General features: G+C 46.8%; 2 protein-coding genes and 1 long non-coding RNA gene across 5 annotated transcripts; 1 reads left to right on the top strand and 2 right to left on the bottom strand.

Moving 5' to 3' along the window:
- Positions 1-2,821: 2,821 nt before the first annotated feature.
- ssh1b (slingshot protein phosphatase 1b) lies at positions 2,822-10,512 on the bottom strand. 3 transcript variants are annotated; one of them, XR_015867955.1, is made up of 16 exons: positions 10,325-10,512; positions 9,678-9,715; positions 9,489-9,589; positions 9,284-9,348; positions 8,575-8,696; positions 8,414-8,479; positions 8,076-8,141; positions 7,646-7,825; positions 6,958-7,051; positions 6,764-6,892; positions 6,641-6,687; positions 6,401-6,547; positions 5,643-5,843; positions 4,987-5,539; positions 3,766-4,127; positions 3,024-3,648 (listed from the first exon to the last, which is right to left on the bottom strand). XR_015867955.1 is itself a non-coding variant. In XM_088435081.1 (15 exons), the coding sequence occupies exons 1-15, from the start codon at positions 10,379-10,381 to the stop codon at positions 3,864-3,866; spliced, it is 2,127 nt and encodes a 708-aa protein (XP_088291207.1). In that variant the 5' UTR covers positions 10,382-10,512; the 3' UTR covers positions 2,822-3,863. The 3 variants fall into 3 exon arrangements, 2 of the variants coding, with proteins under 2 accessions (XP_088291207.1, XP_088291209.1); XM_088435081.1 differs by having other exon boundaries at positions 2,822-4,127; positions 8,414-8,476; XM_088435083.1 differs by having other exon boundaries at positions 2,823-4,127; positions 10,325-10,476.
- On the top strand, positions 6,905-8,697 carry LOC148412177 (uncharacterized). Its single transcript, XR_015867956.1, has 2 exons — positions 6,905-8,179; positions 8,356-8,697. It is a non-coding gene; the product is annotated as an uncharacterized LOC148412177 (long non-coding RNA).
- Positions 10,513-11,062: 550 nt separating the features above from the next.
- Positions 11,063-17,366, bottom strand: LOC148412175 (synaptic vesicle 2-related protein-like). Its single transcript, XM_088435084.1, has 16 exons — positions 17,141-17,366; positions 16,445-16,566; positions 16,181-16,266; positions 15,973-16,071; positions 15,605-15,676; positions 15,410-15,534; positions 14,699-14,762; positions 14,481-14,606; positions 14,282-14,410; positions 14,131-14,207; positions 13,776-13,852; positions 13,596-13,700; positions 13,295-13,406; positions 12,408-12,489; positions 12,247-12,336; positions 11,063-12,000 (listed from the first exon to the last, which is right to left on the bottom strand). Exons 1-16 carry the CDS (start codon positions 17,200-17,202, stop codon positions 11,860-11,862), a joined length of 1,569 nt encoding a protein of 522 aa, XP_088291210.1. The 5' UTR covers positions 17,203-17,366; the 3' UTR covers positions 11,063-11,859.
- Positions 17,367-20,375: the final 3,009 nt, after the last annotated feature.

Here is a 20,375-nt window from a genome sequence, read left to right as displayed (position 1 = left end):
CGCCTCTTCCGCGGGACTCGGAGGTCCGTCCCTCAGATGGACATACCTGATTGGCCGCTCGATTTGGGGATCCGCACGTCCGTCCGTCCGCTCCCGCCGGGAAGAACTTCCTCGGCGGGACGGCGCGCCCTCCGGGCTTCCGGCGGGTCCGTTCTCGTCCCCGCCTTCGGACGACTCCCGGTCCCTGTCCTGCATCTTGTCCGCCTTCTGACCCATGCTCGCGAGTCCTGTCCCGCAATCGGAAAGACGGCGACGGGCCCATGTATTAATAGCGGCGTAACGAGGGTGACATCACCTAACAGGCGTCGCCGTCTATCTTTGAGCCGTTCGAATCCCCGCTCCGCTATTTTGGTGCCCCCCCCCCGGGGCCTTCCTATCTATCTTCTGCCATTCGGCGTGACAGGAATGCGCCGCCGGCTATAATTAGGCGTCCCGCTTGCAGCCAGTGAGTCAGGAGGCCGCAAACGCACGCGTGAGCCCGTCCACAAGGTGACTTTGACATTTTGGGAAAGTCCGAATTGCATCGGAAGCCGCCGGCGACGTTCACGGCCCGCGGAGGGCCACGCACGCCACCTTGCAAATTCTGGGCCAGTACCAAGTACTCATACCCCAAAGAAGTACTTGGGATGGAATATCCGGACTTGTAAATACCTAAAAATATGTCAGCTATAGCTGGATCCAAAGGTAGCTTTTAACTCACTCAAATTTTACGTTGAATTTTTGAAAAGTCCGGATGAAATTCAAGTTACTTAGCAATTGAATAGACCGATTGGATAATGTAGATAATATTCACTTGATTACTTTGGATACTAAAGTACTCAAGTAATTGACTACTTTAGAGATGGTAATTAGTAAAAAAAATAATCAATGTAACTGATTTAAGTAATTGTTTACCTTAAGAGTACTCAAGTAATTGATTACATTAGGATGAGTAATTGATTGGGTACCAAAGTAGCAAAAGTAATCAATTATTTTAGGTACTGGATAAAGGATTGCTTGAAAATTTAAATACAAAAATTAATCTTATACTTTAGTGCTTGATTGCCTAGTAATACATTACCTTTAAGTAATCAATTATAGCAGTTATACATTTATATAATAATTCAAATGAAGGTTAGGATTCATTAATTACATTTAATAATACATGGCCATTACAGTACGGTCATTCCAAACTACTTTAGCGCTTAAACGATTTAGTCCCAGCAATTTATGGCAGGCGGAGTTTTGCTATCCAGCGCTACGGCCACCGGAAGCGTTAACGAGCTTTTGTGACATCGCCGCTCCGGAAACGCCCGAAGACGGGACGGCGGGCGAATCAGAACGCGATTTCGCCGTCAAAATGCTGTATGCATGAAGACGTGACACGTCGAGGTCTGAAACAAATCCAAAATCATCCAACCCTGACCTTTGAGTGCGGCGTGCGTGCGTTTGTTCCGACGATTGTTTTGGTTACGGCGTCCTGCGCAAAGGTCACCGGGAATTTTCAGCCGGAGTCACAGGCGCCTTCCATCCCTTAGTTCGGTCTTTGAACGATGATGGACGGCCCGGGATTATTGCACAACGCTCGGCTGGCCCGACTGTCATTTACACCGCTGTGGCGCTTATTTTTAGGCCTGGAAGCAAAACCGAACAACGGAGGGGGCGGGGCGGGCACTTATAAAACACGCCCGGATTCAGATCAAAATTTGATCGCGTCAGGCCGGACCAAGAAAATCACGCTGCGTAACTTTAAAACAACAACTTCAAAGTTACTCATATTTTTGAATGCTGTCCAAAAGTCGTAACTTCACTATCAATCATAAAACATTCACTATTAATCGGAACGCGTTTGTAAAAAATTCGGCTCGTTTATATTTTACGTTACAAAATCATCTCACGGGCAGGATGAAACTCGTTTGGGACCAAAACCGGCCCGCGGGCCGTATGTTTCATACCGATGGACTAGATAGTATTTGAGTTGAAGCGGAAGGTATGCGCTTGACAAGGGGGTGGGGGGGGGGCACTCTGAAGAGAACATTTTGCAAACCTAAATATGTTCCAATTCATTTGCTCTCTATTTAAAAATAAAAATCTGCTTTTTTTGACAGCATTCAATCTGACTTGCTGATGTCGGCCAAAACAATGCAGCAATATTTCAAATAATAAAAGTCAATCGCTATTGTTTAGATTAGAATCCTTATGTTTTATCACAGCCTTTCACTTTTGTACTTGTTGGTCGAAGAAAAAAAAATGTTAAATGCCTGTTCTAACGCGTAAACATTTTCTTCACAAGAGGGACGCCTGTTTTTTTTTTTTTTTTTTCCAATGGGCTGGGAAAGGGTTTTATCAGAGACTTGTGACTAGGAGGCCACAAGCTATTACTACTCCGCTTTGAGACCTGGCGACTTCGCATGATTTATGACACGATCTGCTGCTAGTCATAAATATAAAAGAAAGAAAAATAAATCAAACAAAAATCTAGAAAAAAAGAAAAGTAAAATACAAATAAACATTGCTTTCATTTTACATAGAAAGCAGGCCCACGGGAAAAAATGGGTCACGCAGAATGTTTAGAAAATATTTACTGCTTCAAAAAACAAGCAAAAAAAGCCAAATAAAAACAAAAATGTAGAAAAATGAAAAAAATAACCCCTCAAAAAGTTTAGTTTTACATCAATAGCGACAAGGGCAAAAAATAGGGCCACGCAGAATGTATAGAAAGTAATACCCGCTTTTGAAAAATAAACAAAAAGGTCAAATATAATAAATAAAAATCTTAAACATAAAGGATATAAAAAAATGCTTTTTTTTTTTATATTGACCGCCACGAGGGCAAAATCAGAGTGGACGCCTGGAAAGAATTGGAAAATTGAAAGAGGTCATTATCTGCTGCTTTTTTTTACGGCTTCATTTCAGCCGCAAAACTTGGGCCAATTCTCTTGCGAGCGAGCGAGCGAGCGTCTCCTATCGATCGCGTTGACGTCCAAGATCGGAAGAAAGAAGGTGCTAAAGCGCCAACAAAAGACAAAAAAACGGGGAATGGGAAAAGTACTTACCGCCCCAGAAGACCAAGCGAGCCGGAAAGCGTCCGTAAGTCAATGACCTCGTTAGAGGCCGGAGGCGGAGGCACGACAACACATGCGCCTGCCTGATTATTATGATTTTTGATGCTTTTATTTCCATCATACTGTAAACTGAAGACTGTTTAAAAAAAAAAAAAAAAGAAGAAGAAAAAAAGTGCAGTACACAGTGAGTAATCAGGTACAGGACGGACTCCTTAGCGTTTAGTCCATTTTAGGTCCACTTTTTTTTTTTTTACATGATATTTTGTATTTGTTGGAATTATGACACCATTGATGGAATGCACGCAGATTTTTTTTTTTTAAACCCAAAATTGGCTTATTTTTGACCCAAATGATTTTCGTGTTCAGCGTGGATAAATGAAGCAAATTCGATTGGACGGATTGGAATGTACAGATTGTACAGAGCGCGGTCGAGCGTCTCGCGCCGCCCCGTCTCCGGCGGCTCCCTGGGATTCAGTCCACGTGATTGGCCGAGCGACAAGAGCGATCCTGTCCCGCCCCCACCCCAAAAAAACAAACAAAAAAAAGCGAATTTAAGGAAAATCCTTTGACACAAATGTCCCCGGCGGCGTCGTCATCCCGCGGCCTGCCAAAAACAACGAGAAGAGCTTTTTTGGAAGCAAAATGTCCTCCGGAGACGCCAAACCAAGACACGCGCCATATCGTCTTCCGGATTTTGGCAAACGGCGTCCGAGATACGTACCCCGTCCGGAGCGGAGACTTCCCCCTTCCGGAACGTCCGAGCCGTCCCGCAAAAGTCCGGGAAGCCTCCCGCCCCAAAAGCGGGCGAGAAATCCCGGCTCACTGGGTTTGCGGGCTCCGCCTTTCGGGCCGGGCCGCCCGGGGCTGTTCGCGGCTCGCGGCGGGATCCGGAGAAAGGAAAAGGGTCCCGGGAGGGTGGACGCAGATGGCGGGGGGGGCGGCGTGGCGGGCGGGGTTGAGGCGGTGGGCGCGCCCCCCCGCCGGCCGCTCGCAGCGCCGGCCCTGGGGCAAACGCAGGCAGCAGTCTTTGCACGACTGGTAGGACGGTTTGACTTTTAAAGGGTTGCCCGTGCTGCCGCTGTCCTGCGGGGAGAGCGGCGCCGTCCAAAACGTTAATGGCGAGCCAAAGGGTCCGTCCGCTGCAAACGCGCGCTTTCGCCAGATCGCGTTCCCATCCGTTTACTCTCCATTTGAAAAGAAAGCCCGTGACCTTAGCCTGCGTACGACATTGGCCGGGGTAAAAGAGAGCTAGCTTTAGCTTTAGCAAGAGGTTCCGATCGGTTTGCTCCTGATTTGAAAAGAGAGCCGCGCGGTTCCCGCACCGCATTCAAAAGGATTAAATTAGCTAACGTCAAAGCTAGCTACAATCAGGAGCTTTAGCAAGAAGTCGCATCGCGTTGCAATCCGTTTGCCCTAGATTTGAAAAGAAAGCAAAATAAAGCACCAATTTGCCAAGAGTCACGAGAACGTCCGGCAGAGACTTGCTTCACGTTCATGTTTAAGACTTAAAGGCATACGACCATTTGGAAAAGGGTCGTTGTAACAACATTTGGCAAAGATGTCTCCTTGTTCCAATTAATTTGTGAATGTTTGGCGAGGACGCTCCGATTTGTTGGCTTTTAATTCGAAAAGGTGTACCGTTCCTGCGACCGCATCAATCAGGTTTATCGCTCGAAGGGTTGCGACGATTTGGAAAACAGTCGTTACATTTTGTTTTCCTTGTTTGAATTAATTTCCCTTCAATTTGAAAAGGAGCACTGTTCCCGCGACCGCATTGAGAATATTAGCTTAAGACATTTCCAAAAAACCAAACGTCGATCGGCATCCATTCGCTCGCCGTTCCAATCGATTTGCTTTTAACTTGGTCGGCCTCTCGGTTTCCTCTAGTCTCCCTTCCCTCCTCGGCGCGAGCGAGCGCGGTAAGAAGGCGGACCGGACTCACGTCAAAGGCGGCGGGGCAGCTGCGCTTGGCGGCCAGCCGGTTGCTGTTGTTGGCGTTGAGGTTGGCCAGACCCAGACGGCCGTCCTCGTGCTTCCTGCCCTCCAGGGCGGCCATCTCCGCCTCCTCCTTCTTGGCTTCCTCCTCGTCCTCCTCCTCCAGCGTGCTGAACTCCAGCCTCAGCCTCATGTCCTCCAGCGGGTCCGGCCGCCCGCACGTCTGGGCCCCGGTGCCGCCCGGCAAGGCCAGGTGGGCCGCCGGGAAGCCCTCGTCCTCCAGGAGGGCGTCCCGCTCCACGTCCTCGATCTCGATGAAGACCCTGTCGGCGCCCAGCAGGGGGGGCCCTCGCACCGGCGTGGAGGGCTCGCTGTCCAGCGCCGAGTCGGACAAACGCCGGAAGTAGTAGTTGTAGTTGAGCGAGTCCAGCGGCTCCATCTCCAGACCTCGGCAGGGGGACGCCCCGCATACCCCCCAGGCCTCCTCCGAGCCCCGGCTGGAGCCCGCCGCGTCGTCCGAGGCGTCCTCGTCCGTGCCGCCTCGCCACAGCTTGCGCTCGCTTTGCCGTTTTGCGCGCGTCGAGACAGAAAGACGAAAAAGCGGCCGAGCCAAAAGTCACAAACAACAAACATTTTGTCTTTTGCCGTTTGCTTTTTTCTTACCCGCCGTCCAGGACGGCCCGGTAGCGGGCCAGCTGCCTCATGAATCCGCCGTCGGGCTGGGCCAGGGCGCGCTTCTGCTTGACGAAGTTGTAGGCCTTCTCCACCGACCATCCGAGGTCCTTCATGGCGAACGCCATCAGCGCCGAGGCGCCGGCGCCGCCGCCCGTCTTGCAGTGCACCAGGCACTTGGAGCCGCCCTTCCTAAGACCCCATTAAAACAACAAGTGATGCCGTCCGATTGAGGCGGCTCGTCGGGTCGACTCTGCGAGCGCGAGCGGTAGCGTATGGCCGCGCTGCGAGGCGCGCTCCGCTCCGCTCCGCTCCGCTCCTCTCAAACGGAGGTCCCCCGCCGCCAGTCCCGGTATGTTGAAAATATATCCTTGTTATTTTAGAGCAGAGGCTCCCCATTCCGATCCGCCACCCGGTACCGACGCGTGGATTGACAGGTACCGGGCCCAAATAATGATGTTTTGGAACTGATTTAGTTTATTATTTAACGGTTCATTGATCTGTGCTTTGTTTGGCTTGATCTTTGTTTTTTGGCGCCACCTCTGGCCACTGACGATATTGCATTTCGTAGTGAGGAAATACGGTTCAGCGTTACGTTTTCACTTTGAGATTTTGCAAGTGAGATTAAAGGCGGGATTTCTGTTCGCGCGAGTGTGGGATGAGGGCAAAACATGGAATGGATTTTGAAATTCGACGGGTGAATTTTCGCTCGCGTAAGTGGGGGACGAAGACGGGATTTTGCCAGTCACCTGGCTTTGACGATAAAGTCGTAGATCTGGTCCCAGTGGGCCAGCAGGTCGCTGGCGTCCGAGTCGTAGACGCGTACGTTGTGATAGCAAACGACGTCCGGGAAAAAGTTGTCCACCTCGTCGCTAACGTTCACAATGTAGCCCACGCTGCAAAAAAAGGAAAGAAAAAAACTATCGGAGTCCGTCCGCGTCTAAATGAACCCTACTTCAAAACGGGCGTTGTCGGACGTAGACACTCACCCGCAATCTCGAAGCTCCTGCAGGTTGGAAGCGTTCCATTCCGAGCCCTGCACAAGGACAACAGTCGTGAGCCACCCGGGATGGAGGGCCTTGCGACTTTTTTTGCAGCAGGCGCCGGCTGACCAAGTAGACGTGGTCAAAGACCAGCGTGGCTTTGTCCATCTGGCCCAGGATGAGCAGCATCTCATTGTCCACAAACTCCTTAAATTCTCGCAGGTTGCAGCTCAGGTCTTGTTCCAGCTGCTTACGGATCTAGGCAAAAAAAAAAACGTGAGCAAATGCACGCATGCTGCGCGAAGGCCTCGTGGGACACGCACCTCCCTGGAAGTGACGTTGTCCAAGTCGTGGAACATCACCACGTCACGCAGCTTGGCTTGAATCAGGTTCTCCGTTTGCTGCCTGTCCGTCGGCCTGAGGCGACGTCATGCAAAACGGGTGGGAGGAGCTCACACTCACATATGCAAAACGGGTGGGAGGAGCTCACACTCACATTTGCAAATGTTGAAGTCATAGGGGGACGCTAATGCTTTCTTTTCAAATTAAGAGTAAATTCATAGGAACATGCAACAACTTAAGGCTACACTGTATTCTAGCGACTCCTTTGCAAAATGTTGTATGCCTACGTTTGAAGTTTTTAACCTATCGAATGCTTTCTAATGCAGCCACAGAAACAGTCATGCTTGCTTTTCAAAATAGGAGCAAATTAATGGGAACATGAAACAACTTAAGCCTAAATGTATTCTGGTGACGCCTTTGCAAAATGTTGCGTGCCTTTGTTTTCATTTTTTGTTCGAATGCAATCACGGGAAACGCTTTCTTTTCAAATCAAAAGCAAATCAACAGGAACATGAGGCAACTTATTACTAAATTGTGTTTTGGTGAACCCTGCGCAAAATGTTGCGCGACTTAACCAATGATGCTACGAAGCTAAGAGCACAGGTTTTAGCAAGTCTCCAGCTGTTTACTGAAATCAAGTCACGTGACCGGAGTGGAATTTGGACCCACCCATCCTGAAAGACGGCAGGGGAGTCCGGGCGCGTGCTCTCCAGGTCGGTCACGGCGTTCCACTGCTCCGACGACGCGCGGCTCTGGTAGAAGGCGGCCCACGCCGGCGACGGCCCGCCGGCGAAGCGGCCCGAGCGGCGGGACGCCTCGCACGCCTCGTGCACCGCCCGAAGCGCGCACCTGAGCGCCACACGGACAACACTTTTTTTTTTTCAAATTGATCATGATGAAGGAAATTTTCCAACAATTTATATATATATATTAGTATGTGATTGGTTTAATCCTCAATAATGCCAGAGGGTGTGTGCACTTTAGCAAAACATTTTTTTGTTCCCCACCTGATAAAATACATCTCAATTTAGTGGAAAGGTCATAGGTCATACTAGTGGTTGGAAATGCAAGCGAGCGGTGGTAGATTTTGCCAACTCACCACAAGGCCTGCACCGACACGGGCCTGAAGATGTGCGAGTGCCCCGTCGTCTTCACGCTGAAGCTTCTGCAACGGGACAAACAAGATTGGCGTCGTGAACGTGTGTGAGTAAATTGTGTGCAAGCACGCACACACACTTTAATTAAAATAAATACATAAAGGTAATTTACTGTTTCGCCTCTAGAGGGCAGTAAAAGTCACAGCTCAGCATAAAGTATTCCTTCCTAAATAGTGGTTAGTAATAGTTTTTTGTGTTGTTGTGTTGTTTTTTTTGAAACAGAGATGAGCGAGACCGCCAGCAGGCCCACAACACTCCACATGTCAGTTGTTGGTCTTACCCGTCTCCATCCAAGTGAATGCTGGTGTCGCCCCACAGCGGCAGCACCATCCCGATGGAGCAGCTTCTTCGAGAGGGGCGCGCCCAACGTTAATTCACGCACAGAAAAAAAACAACAACAACTGCATGACGCCATGACACGGGGGGGGGGGGTGGAAAAACCTGTCTTGGTCGCCGAGGTCCACCCCAAGGAGCAAGTTCTCCCCCGCGTCCTGAGGCCCGCCGGACTGGACCAGAAGCATGTAGCGCGCTCGCTCCGACCAGCCGCTCTCCACTCGCACCGCCTGATAACACATTTACACATGATAATAATACATTATTCACATTTACTATTTAAAATTTATTACATATTTCTACGTATCAGGTGCTCAAAATGCGTCCGATAACAGTCACAGATACCAAGGTGGCCTCTTGTGGCCGCTTGAGGAACTAAATGGCATGCGAGGATGACACAACATAAACAAAATGGCGCTTTTACTTACTCATGTGATTTTCACACAAACCTTCCTCTTTTAGTGACAATATGTATAAAAAGTCATCTTAAAACAAAACATGATACCCCTATTGAAAATGTACTATCCAATTTATCAATGCTGATATTTACATATTTTAAGACAAAACATTCTAACAATAACAAATTTAAATGAAAATCATGGACCCTTTTACTGGCCTATTTAAAAAAAAAAATCAAGAAAAAAGTTCCTCTTAAAGTTGCAATATAAAATAAAAAAACTACACATTTTAATTGACTTACAAAACAACGTGAGCCACCATACACAGCTGTTTTGCAAAAGCTGTGTAAAAACTATTGAATAGTTTTGCACCAGATGTCATTCCATTGAACACGATAATGATAATCATAAAAATGTACCATCATAATACGGTCTTCCGAGCGCAGCGTCTTAAAGATGAGCTGCAGGTGTTGAGGCAAGTCACCTGAAAATGGATACAAAATACTTGTAGATGTTAAAAAACAAACAAAGGTAGTGGTGTCAAACATACGGAGCGCGGGCCGCAGATGATTTTGGAAAGTAAAAAGCGGAAAAGTTTGATGGCGTTTGTTAGTTTGCGCGTACCCGCTTGCTTGTGGCAGGTGGGCGTGTGGGCCCCCTCGGCGCTGCCGCCCTGCCGGAGGAAGACGGCGGCGCCCTTCACCATAAAGAAGCTCTCGTTGAGGCTGACAACCGCAACAAACGCAACTCGTTTGCCACTGGCGATATGGGAAGGTCCCATAGAAAAAAAATCAAAAATAATCACAAACTCACCATTGGTTATTTTGGCGATCCTCGTCACTTCCGAAATCCTGAAAAAAAAGCGTGCATCCCACGTTAAAATCCCGACGGGAAAAGAACTTGTTTCGCTACTGTTAGCTGGCGACCAATCGTAGGTGCATCTCATTTCATTGTTGTTGAAAAAATAATATACAAAATATGCGAATAAACGTTTGGTATAGTGAGCAAAACATCCAGGACAGAGAAAAAAAACAAAACAAATAAAATCTCCTTTACAGATTTCGATTTTTTCGCATATTTTGAGTTAAGCAGCCCACGTGATAAACACTGTCATTGACGACCAGAGAAGTGCATTGTATTAGAAACAATACTCAAAATATGTGGGCGAACATTGAATACGGCGATAAAAGAAAAGAAAGAAAACGGTCCAAGTGCGCCCCGCGAGTGCCGAACCACGAACACGCGGGGGTCGACTGCGCGTCAGGTCTTGGCGTGTCTCCGCCGCCCCCTGCCGTTCTAATGGCGTAACAAACACAACATCCACTGCGCCGCACTCAATTGATGAGGACGTGAAAGCAAAAATCAGTGCGAGCTTGCGGGGGAGCCGAACCGGGCCCGGCCCGCCCCCCTTCGGGGTTCGCCCCCCCTCGGGGTTCGCCCGCGCGGGCGCACGCACGTACCTCCCCGGCGGACGCCGCTCCCGGGCTGGGGCGGCGCCGCACGCTCACCAGGGCCATGGCCGGGGCGAAGCGGATGCGATGGCCCGCCCGAATCAGGCCGGGCTCCGCGCTTCCTGGGCCGGATGATGCTGCTCGAGCGGCAGCGGCATGATACTCATGTCATCATGGCGCTCGCGCGCGCGCGCGCCCGCCCGCCCTCGGAGACAAACGTGCGCGCGCCATGCAGCCGCCTCCGATTGGCCGGCCTAGTTTGCGCGCGCGCTGTCATTGGGCCAATGTTGTCAAGGTGACTGGACAGAACAGATAGCGCACCGCCGACATCCAGGAATAAGCAGCACGCTCTGATATAACGAGCCTTTTTGGACATTTCGGTTCCAAAACATACACACTATCGCGTCTTTCAACATAGAAACGTCTGGCTTGAAAGTAGAATCATTATTTGGGATATGATACTATGAAATGGAATGCCAATTTCAATCATATTTCTTATATATCATAAATGAAAATCGGAACAAATCTAAAATGTGGCTCTCACATTACCTAAGACGTAATGCTTGACTTCATGTAAAAATAATAAAAAAATGAATTTTGTCAGGACAAGACAACGGCGAGACAAAAAACTTCGAATGTTCGATGGCTTTTAAAGACTGAGTACTCAACTCTTGAACAATCACCAATATCAGATACTCGCCACACAAATAAGGAATTAAAGAAAAACACAGACGAGACTTTAGCATATTGCTCGAAATAATATTTTTCATTTTAATCAAAAAAATACACCACATAGCAACATCGCTCAACATTAAAAGTTAAACTTTTGAATTTAAAAAGATAGCCATGAACAAAAATTCTTACTTTAAAATAAATGTATAAAATGCAATATACATGTTATTTAATATAATGATACAAGTAAAAAATATAATAAATCTAAAATGTGGTTCTTGCGAGATACCTTTATGCAAAAGTCCATTCTGGGATTAAATCAAAATAAATGTATTTTGTCAGTGACTCGACAAAATAAAGGTGTGTAAAGACGCCCCCATTCCAGTTGAACGTTTTTCCTATAAATTTCATGAAATGTATGACATTTTTCTATTTTATAATTTCTAGTTTGTGTCAAAGAAAATAAAAATTCTTCCATCCCGAGTAAGAACACCTTGAAATAAAGCCAAATGTAGACTTAATATGATACTTGGTACCAAAGTACTTACTTTGACTAACATTAGCCTCAAGGCTAGATAACAGTTAGCATAGCTGTAGAGGCTATCGATGCAATTACCACTGTGACTTTGGCACCACCTGGTGGCAACAAGTGGGGGCCCACAATTGAGTCAGACAGAAGCCTCACAAACCACAGAAAAAGTGCTTTGCCGCCATTTTGTGAGCTCGCTAGGCAACGAGAAACTTTTTGGTGTCTCGCGCCCTCACGCTTTTTCCTTCAGAAAAGAGTGCGCTCAAAATGGCGCCAACCGACATGAAAACGCTAAAGAGCCGAGGGTGTCAAATCGCACCCGACCGGACGGCGGGCGGCGCGTTCAGCCGAGGCCGGCGCCCCGGGACTCCCGCAGGGCCTTCCCCGACGTCTCCACGGGCAGCAGCAGGCACGTCAGGCCGGCCAGCAGCGAGCAAAGGCAGTAGACGGCCAGCGTCAATCGCACCGAATGGCGCAGCAGCACCTTGGCGCGCAAAACACAAAAACGCAACCGCCCGTTCTTCTTTTTATCTATACGAAACGCCACCTACATTGCTTGCTCGCACCTAAATGACCTCAAATATATACGCGTATCACAATGAATGAATAAAAAGTATAAATAGAAAATCATAAAAAGGCATCATGAAATAACACGATCAAGAGAAAGGCGTTTGTAAAACGCTGCGAAGGAAAACGTCATAGCGATATAAGGTGAAGTGCTTGGCTTTACCTGCGCCACAAAGGGTGTGATGAGGGCGCCCACCTTGGCCATGGCGCTACATGTGCCCATGGCCAAAGCTCGGATCTCGGTGGGGAACACCTGACAAAAGCACAGCGCGCCGTGGCACCTTTGCAAACCTTTCCAGTTGCCTCCCCCCCGCCGCCCTTTACCTCGGGCGTGTACACGAAAACCACTTGGAAGCCGCCCGTGATGAAGGCTCTGCCGATGAAGATGCAAACGGTGAGCGCCGTCCTAGAAGAGCAAACAAACGCTGACTTTGGCGCATCTTGTTTCTGCTCCCCGATTATTGCCAACTCGACTCAGTTGGTAAAAGTGCGCCGTCTCCTTTAAGAGAATTGGTCACATGATTAGATCCCGAAAGTAACTCGGTGTGGAAGAACGTCACCCCGTTTCTTACCACTTGTCCTGCGTAATTTTCACACAACCAGCTACATCTTTTGCAGCTGTGCGTCTTAGACTTTTAATAGTTCATTTCAGTTGTGAAATATTTACGCAATAAAACGTGAGACGGTCGATGTACGTTGTTCAGTCATAGCGGTGGCTTGTTGTTTATTCGCTGCGTTACGCTGCCCTCTGGCGGCCGTTTTGTGTCACCGTTCTTGCCGTGTAAAATGGTGCGTCAGTTTGAAAGACATTTCTTGAAAATAAATAAATACAAGCTAAGTGTTTGGACCTTTGGAAATCTCTGGCCCGCGAGATGATTTTGTTAAGTATAAAAATGAGCTGATTTTTTTCATAAAAAAAACTTGAAATGTTTTATGATTAACAGTAATGTTTATATTTCATTATTAATCGTGATATTGTTCTATAATACACCTAATAATACATACTAGGCCATATTTTGGACATCACGTAATAGACTTGCTCTGTTCGCCAGCAATTCAATAGTTCAGTGATCACTGTTGCATTTATTTCACCGCCCCCTCCCTAAAATGTGCTCGTTAAAACTCATTGGCTGCCACCGACGGCTACCGACGTCAAAGATCAGTTTTGAAGCGTGTCTATTCCGTTTTTAGATAGATAATTGAAGGGTTACCTCCCGATACAGGCGTACAGGGGCAGAATGCTCAAAGTGAAGATGAAGAGGGGCAGGGCCATGCTTTTTTTCCTGCCCAGGCACTCCACCGTGCCCAGAACCACAATCAGGCCTGCAGGAAGCAAAACAAAACCATCATCGGAAACACGGTCTTCAACTTCGACGTGCCTCGGCGAGATCGCAAAATGTTTACTTTGCAACATTCAGTAACGAATCACTCCTAGTTCCAATTAATTTGCTCTTGATTTGAAAAGGAAGAACAAAAATTCTACTTAGTATTGGTACGCAGCCGGTAATTCACCTGGAAATTCAGCAAACGTGGTCCACAACAAGTCTCGGTAGTCCTGAGGTGTCAGCAATTTGCATTCCAGGCGACAAGCGGGTTCATTTTTGGCCCCCTGGGTGACTGTCGTTCATGTCGGGCCTCGGTTAGCTTTTGACCACGGCAAAAGGTGACCAAAGGTCAAATGGGGTGACTCACCCCCGCACGAATCCCCGGATTGGAACATCTCGGTCGTCAGCAGGATGATTCCGTAGTAAGCGAAGGCGAAGCAAAACCTTGAGGCCAAAAAAGAAAAACTTTTCATTGAAGGGCCGCAATCAGTGAGTGCAGACTTTTCTAAGTGCTGCATGTGTAAGTCAGGAGAATGAAGTTGCAAACTTGAAATTTGGAGCAAGTCTTAAGTTAGTGTGACAGCAAAAATCCTGTCAAATCCATCCGCACGTGTTTTTAAGCAGTTTGGGAATTTTGGACGTTGAAAAACGGATGGCGGGCGGCAAATGGCCCCCGGGCTGTAGCTTGGACCCCCACGCAAGCAAAGATTTGTCAAGCTCACCATATGAAGCAGAGGAGGAGCGTGCTCCTGTAATGCTGTTTGGTGAAAAGGTCCGCAAGACGCCCGCGCTCTTTCGGCTGCGTCCGAAGGAGAGGAAAAAAAAAAAAAGCCGTGAGTGTCAAGCGGCAAATGGCGCGACGGCGGACGCCACCTGGATGTTGCTGATCAGCCTTCCGCGAGGTAAGGCCTTGCCGTTGTCTTTGGCCATGTTTTCCAAGGTCCTCCTCACTTTGCTCACGTTTCCGTTCAGCAGGTCGAAGCGAGGGCTCTCCGGCAGCCACTGACCACCAAAAAAAAAAGAAAACAGTCGGAGCGAGCAGGCCACGCGCCGCCCGGTTCGGCATCCCTACCGCGCAGAAGCCCAGGAAGATGCCCAGCGGCATGGCCGACAGGCCCACCAGCCATCGCCAGCCCAGGCTGGGCATCACCCACACGGCCAGGAGGACCTCGAAGCCCGCGCCCACCGTCCAGAACACCTGAAACGTACAAAAGAAAAATCGCACATACATGAAAACGGATTTGTACTGTAGCGTATGAGGAAAAAGAAGTCAAAATAATGAGTAGCAACCGCCATGAGGATGATGGAGAAGCCCCTGGACTTGCTCGGGACAAATTCCGAGTACAGAGTCAGCCTGGAAGGAAGCAAATGGTCAGAAGGCGCTAAATTCATCAGCAACTATTGTTGTATGATACAAATATTTTGATCTCAATAAGATTCATGATATTTATTCACAATTTCCTCTCACAGGAAAGGCAAAGTATTTCTTTTTTCCACTGAAACGTAAGCTGTAGCAGAAAGCTAACACTAGAGGGCACTGTTTGAAAAGGGCAATCCTGTTTGTAAAGCCAAACTACGAAGTAAGTCAAATCAATTCTTTTTGAGAGACTTTTAGAAAATGAGGGATTTGAAAAAAATCATGAAATCAAGATTCTGCAAAAGAGGTAGAAATTTGTGTTTTCCAAGACAAAGTACTGTCCACATTGTGGTAGTTTAAGAGATGGTCCACTTGTTTAACCATTTTGAGCAGTGAAAAGTTAATATTGAATAGAATGTGTTCATTTGATAACGGAATTCTTTTTCACATGCAATTAAATGAACACTTAAAATTAAGATAGGAACTATGAATCATTTTAAATAATTCAAATAAAACTAAAATAATTTCATACATGTTTTCAGATTATATCAGTTCAAATTGTTACCGGCCAGAATAATTGAAGACATTTTTCCCCCTTGGCCATATTATCCTGCAGTATTAATTTTTTTAAAAGCACGTCTCACGATTGATGAGCTCCTCCGACGCCGAAGCCCACCAAGCCTCGGAGCAGCAAAATCCAAATGAAATTTGGCGCCAGGGAGCTCAACAGGCTGTAGTAAAAAGTCCAGCAAACGCAAATGGTCAGCCCCTTGAAAACAAACAAATCAAAATAAGCGAGACCCCAGGCGGGAAGCGCAAAACAGCCGAGACGGCCCCACCTTTTTCCGGCCGTACTTGTCCGCCAAGTTGCCCCATAGCGGCGAGCTGACGCTCATCCCGGCAAACACCACCTGCGGGGGTGGGCGGGTTCAATTAGAAACATTTTGACCGAATGAAGCCTTTGATGGTGAAAAAAAAAGGATGAAATCAGTAAATAAAAACATGTCAAATGATCTCTAACATTAACAGAGGAGCAACAATGTCTTCAACATTTTAAATAGAGGAAAAAAACAATGTCTCCAATGTTTCTAGCTCTGCAGAGACTGAGAGAGGGCGCCACTGCACCACCTGGTGCCGTGGATGTGCAATTACACTTCGCACGGCAAAGAAAGCCAGTAAGCCGGCTTGAAAAGGCATGCTTGCCCACCGACGTGATGAGAGCCACTTTGTAGCCTTCCAATCGCCACTCGCAGTGCAGCTGCGGGCCCAGGATGCTCAGGATCATCATCTCCATGGCGTCCGCCACCTGAAATGTGGAAACGGATGTGCCGAATGACTGGACGGATGCATGTATAGATATGGCTAATGCATGGATGCATGGATAGATATGGCAAACGGCTGGAGAGCCTCCTTACCCAGGAAAATCCGGTAAGAAATAAGATTTTCCATTGGAACCTCCCAAAGCCCAGAGCGTCCAGTGCCTCATCAAGAGTGAAGGTTTCTGCAAAGCAAAAAACACACACCGGCCAACCAACCCCCCAAAACAAAAATTTCATCATTATTTTTTAAAAAGATTTTTGTAAGGATGCTACTTTTCAAACACATTTTAAACTCTTACATCCCCTCAACTGCAAACCACTTGTCTAAGCAGGGAGATGGAAAAAAAAAGATAAACAAACCCTGTTTAGTATCAGCCAGTGATGAGTATGAAGACTTTGCGAGGCCTCCAATGGACACACAGCTGTCATCCTCCACCGACGACGAAGAATCGCCTTTGCCAGCCACGTGATCTCCCTCCATCCTAAAAAAACAAAAAACAAAAACAAACCTCACTTCATTTCCTATTAAAACAAAAAAAATGTGCACCACAAGTGTTAGTCTTTGTAGCTATGAATTTCACAGCCCTATATAAAATATTTTTAAATCGAATTTGAGACATTTTAAATTGATTCTGATTCACGGTAAAGGAGAATCACGATTATTAATCGATTTTTGGCGCACCCCCACTCCCCAACATTCCAAATGTCTTATTTGGGTGAAACAAAAGAAAATCAAACAACTTTCATTGGAATAATTACCGCTGAGAGGCTGACATTTGAGGATTTCTATCACTCAAACAATGGCTTTAGATGATGACATGAATATTTGAACAACTGTCGATTATTTCAATCTCCGATTCGTAGTCGATTAATCTATTAGTTTGCACATCCCTATCCAAGACAAATTTTCAGTACAAACAGAAAAACACACAGCCACAGATGGACATGTGCACTCTAAACCAGACACACACTTTTTCCACACAGTTAAAACACACACAGACACACATACACACACACACACACACGGATGGAGAAAGGCAGCAGAATAGCTCGTACCTGCGATCGCAATTTCTCCAGCGCGTGTAAGCGACTGAGAAGGGGGGCTTCCACTTGTCCATGTTGTCGGCGTTGAGTGTGTCCACAAGGCCTTCGACAAGCAACAAACATTTGCACGAGAGCCTGCCGCTCGAGTTTGCCGCCCACTTTCAGGAGCGGTCCCAGTGGACCCTGAAAAAGACAAGAATACATGAAAAAGGCGGGGTTAGACCTACCCGGAAGTACAAAGAGCGCAGGTAGTTTATGTGAAAAAAAAAGCGGCAATCGAAGCAAAAGCACAATCCTTCGATTCGTTTATTATTAGAATTATAAATTGTGAGATAAATGATCACATTTATACCTCGAAAACATCTTACCTTGTCATAGACTTTACGAATGGCCCAAAGCGAATGATTATACTAACCACACACACACACATTTAATTAACCAAACATTCGGTTTGTTTACTCTCGCGGCATTCATTAATGTTTCGCAATATGTAAATGTAAACCATATATTCCTTGCCGGAGGATTCTTGACTAAAATACAGCACATTGACGGCCGCTAACAGTTTGATTTGAGAGATCGCTAATGCCGCACGACAATAAAATGATGGACAGATTTGTCGACCTCTTCGATGACCGGAAACACTTTTTGATTAAATCCGATTGGCCTCGCGTTCCAACATGGCTGCGGGTCATTTCAAAAAAGTTAGCACTTCTTCACGACAAACATTTAAACCAAACGTTGAGTCACAAAAGCACAGCGGTTAAATATTCTAGAACTTAATCGTGAACCAAGCGCATCTTTTTTTCTGAGTTGTAAAACATCATATTGTAAAGTAGAGGCCATAGACAAGACAAGCACTTCCTGTTTGAACCCGATTGGCCACGCGTTCCATCACAGCTGCGCTTCACTATAAAAAGTTTGCAGTTCACCACGACAACTTTTAAACCAAAAGTTAAGTCGCGAAAGCACAGCGGCAACATATTCTAGAACCTAATAATGACCAAATCGCAGCTTTTTGGGGAGTTGTAAAACATGTTGTGAAGTTGAGGCTACAGACGGTAGAGTAAGGAACTTCCTGATTGGATACGATTGGTCGAGGACTTGTGACGTCTGGAACCCGTTCCCACTCAGTTGCAAATTAGTCTTTATTATTTGAACAACATATTAGACGATGTGAAAAATACAAACACATTATATATACTATTTTAGCGGAGTATCGTCTCCAATTTATGATATGATAGTTTCACACTCCCCTTCATGAAAAGATGCTGGGTAGGAACGGTGGAGTTACATTCACGTGGATGTCCTTGGACATGAAAAGTCAAAAACTGTTATGAAGGTCAAAATAAGTTTATCGGAATACATAAACCTTAACTTGAGGACATGTGGACAAGCTTTATTTTACAGGTGCCACAGAGGCATTGTTATGACAGCCACGGTCACACAAGTCAAATTAGTCCTCTAAAAAGACACGGTCAGCAATAAAGGCCCAACTAGCTGACTTGCAAATCTGGACACCCAGTATTTACGGCTAGGCTACGGACGCAATACTCCAAATGAAAAAAAATTGTTGGGACTCACATAAATACAGATGGATTAAATAGTTGAGTCTATATATATAAAGACACAAGCGCCCTGGTCTTATTTGGACACCAAAAGAGGAGAAGGCGCCAGAGCAGAGCTCCAGCATGGACGCAAAGGTATGACAAGTTGTAACATTTGATATTTTTGCTTAGAAGAAGGCTTAGAATTGGAAATGTGTTTACAACGTTTTCTAAACTGGGGAAATGTTGTCATTTATTGTAAAATATTTAATCAAACATTTTCTTCATAATTTTTTTGCTCAAAACGTTTTTTTTCTCATTAGAAGATGGAAAGGTGTTTTTTTTCCCCATTGAGTCTTTTAAGGTATCGTAAAACCCAACGGAATTTCCATAATTTGCGACAAAATTCCATAAGGATTTTATGTGTGTATATAGTGTATATTTTTTCTGCCCTTGTGCAATGGATATGGGCCCTGAGAAAAGGGTCTATGGGGCTATCTCCCGTGTCTGTGGAGAAACGGGATTTCCGTGTCCAGTGTAACGCAAGTCTCCTTTGTGCGGATGACATCAGGGCTCTCGAGTGCGCTCGGTAATTAGCCTGAAATGCATCTGTCTAATCAAAGATCAGTAATCAAATACCCGCGCTTTAATTTTACGGCAAAGGACGAGACCCCGGAAGGATAAGCTTTCCGCATCCTTGTAACGGAGTATAAGTCGGGGCTGAGTGCGAGCTCCATGAATGTTTGAGCCTTTCCCTTTGGGGAGCCGCGCAAGTCATTGGTCGCGAGCGAGCGAGGGAGGAAGGAGCCGGCCACGCTTTTTCCCGTCCTCGGAGAAGACGGCCGGGATACTGTCATATCTGGGTTGACCTGCCGGGGTTCCACCGGGGGTGCACCTCGGGCCTCCTAGATTTCCCAGAGGAGGGGAAGATCATTTGGATTGGGCGCAACCGAGCTGCGATCGGCCGTGACTCACATGGCGTTGCAAGTGAAGGAGGTAACCACACAAAAATTCAGAAACTTGCTTATGGACCTGGTTCGTCCTGACGCTGGGGTAGCGGTTCCCAAATGGGGGGTACGTGAAGGTCCTTCAAGGGTTATGAACAGGGTTTCTGCAGGTATCAGCAAATCCAATTGAATGACATTTCAAAATAAGAGCAAATGAAGTAGAACGTGTTCTAGTAACTCTAGTAAAAAGGTATGCCTTTCTGACGTGTTTAATATGACTGGATGCTTATGAAAGCCACGTCAGGAACAGTGCCGTTTTATTTTCAAATTAAGAGCAAACCAACAAGAAGATGAAACAATTGTGTTCTAGTAACGCCTTTGCAAAACGTATGCCTTTTTAAATGTTGGATCTGACTGAATGCTTTTTGAAGCCATGTCAGGAACAGCAGTTTTATTTTCAAATTAAGAGCAAATGAACTGGAATATGAAGCGGCTTATTGCTAATTTGAGTCAAAAACACGCATGACTCTTTTATACGGATTCGCATGGTCGTCAGTGACGCAATTGAAGGAGAAGACCCCCCGGGTGTGTTTATTGCGCAAATGCTAGCAACGCGAGGCAAAAGTAGGGCGGTGTCGGGTTTTGGAGCCCCCCCCATGTCCCCCACGTGCTACGCGTAGCCGCCTATATCTCTTTCACAGCGTCCGACCGTAACAGGATCCCGTAGCGTACTGGACGGACAAAAGAGCGTCCTCG

This window comes from Hippichthys cyanospilos, chromosome 15 (assembly GCF_059441005.1).
Source record: "Hippichthys cyanospilos isolate Australia breed blue-spotted pipefish chromosome 15, RoL_Hcya_1.0, whole genome shotgun sequence".
Classification (NCBI taxonomy): domain Eukaryota; kingdom Metazoa; phylum Chordata; class Actinopteri; order Syngnathiformes; family Syngnathidae; genus Hippichthys; species Hippichthys cyanospilos.
This window is presented reverse-complemented; position numbering and strand designations above follow the sequence as displayed.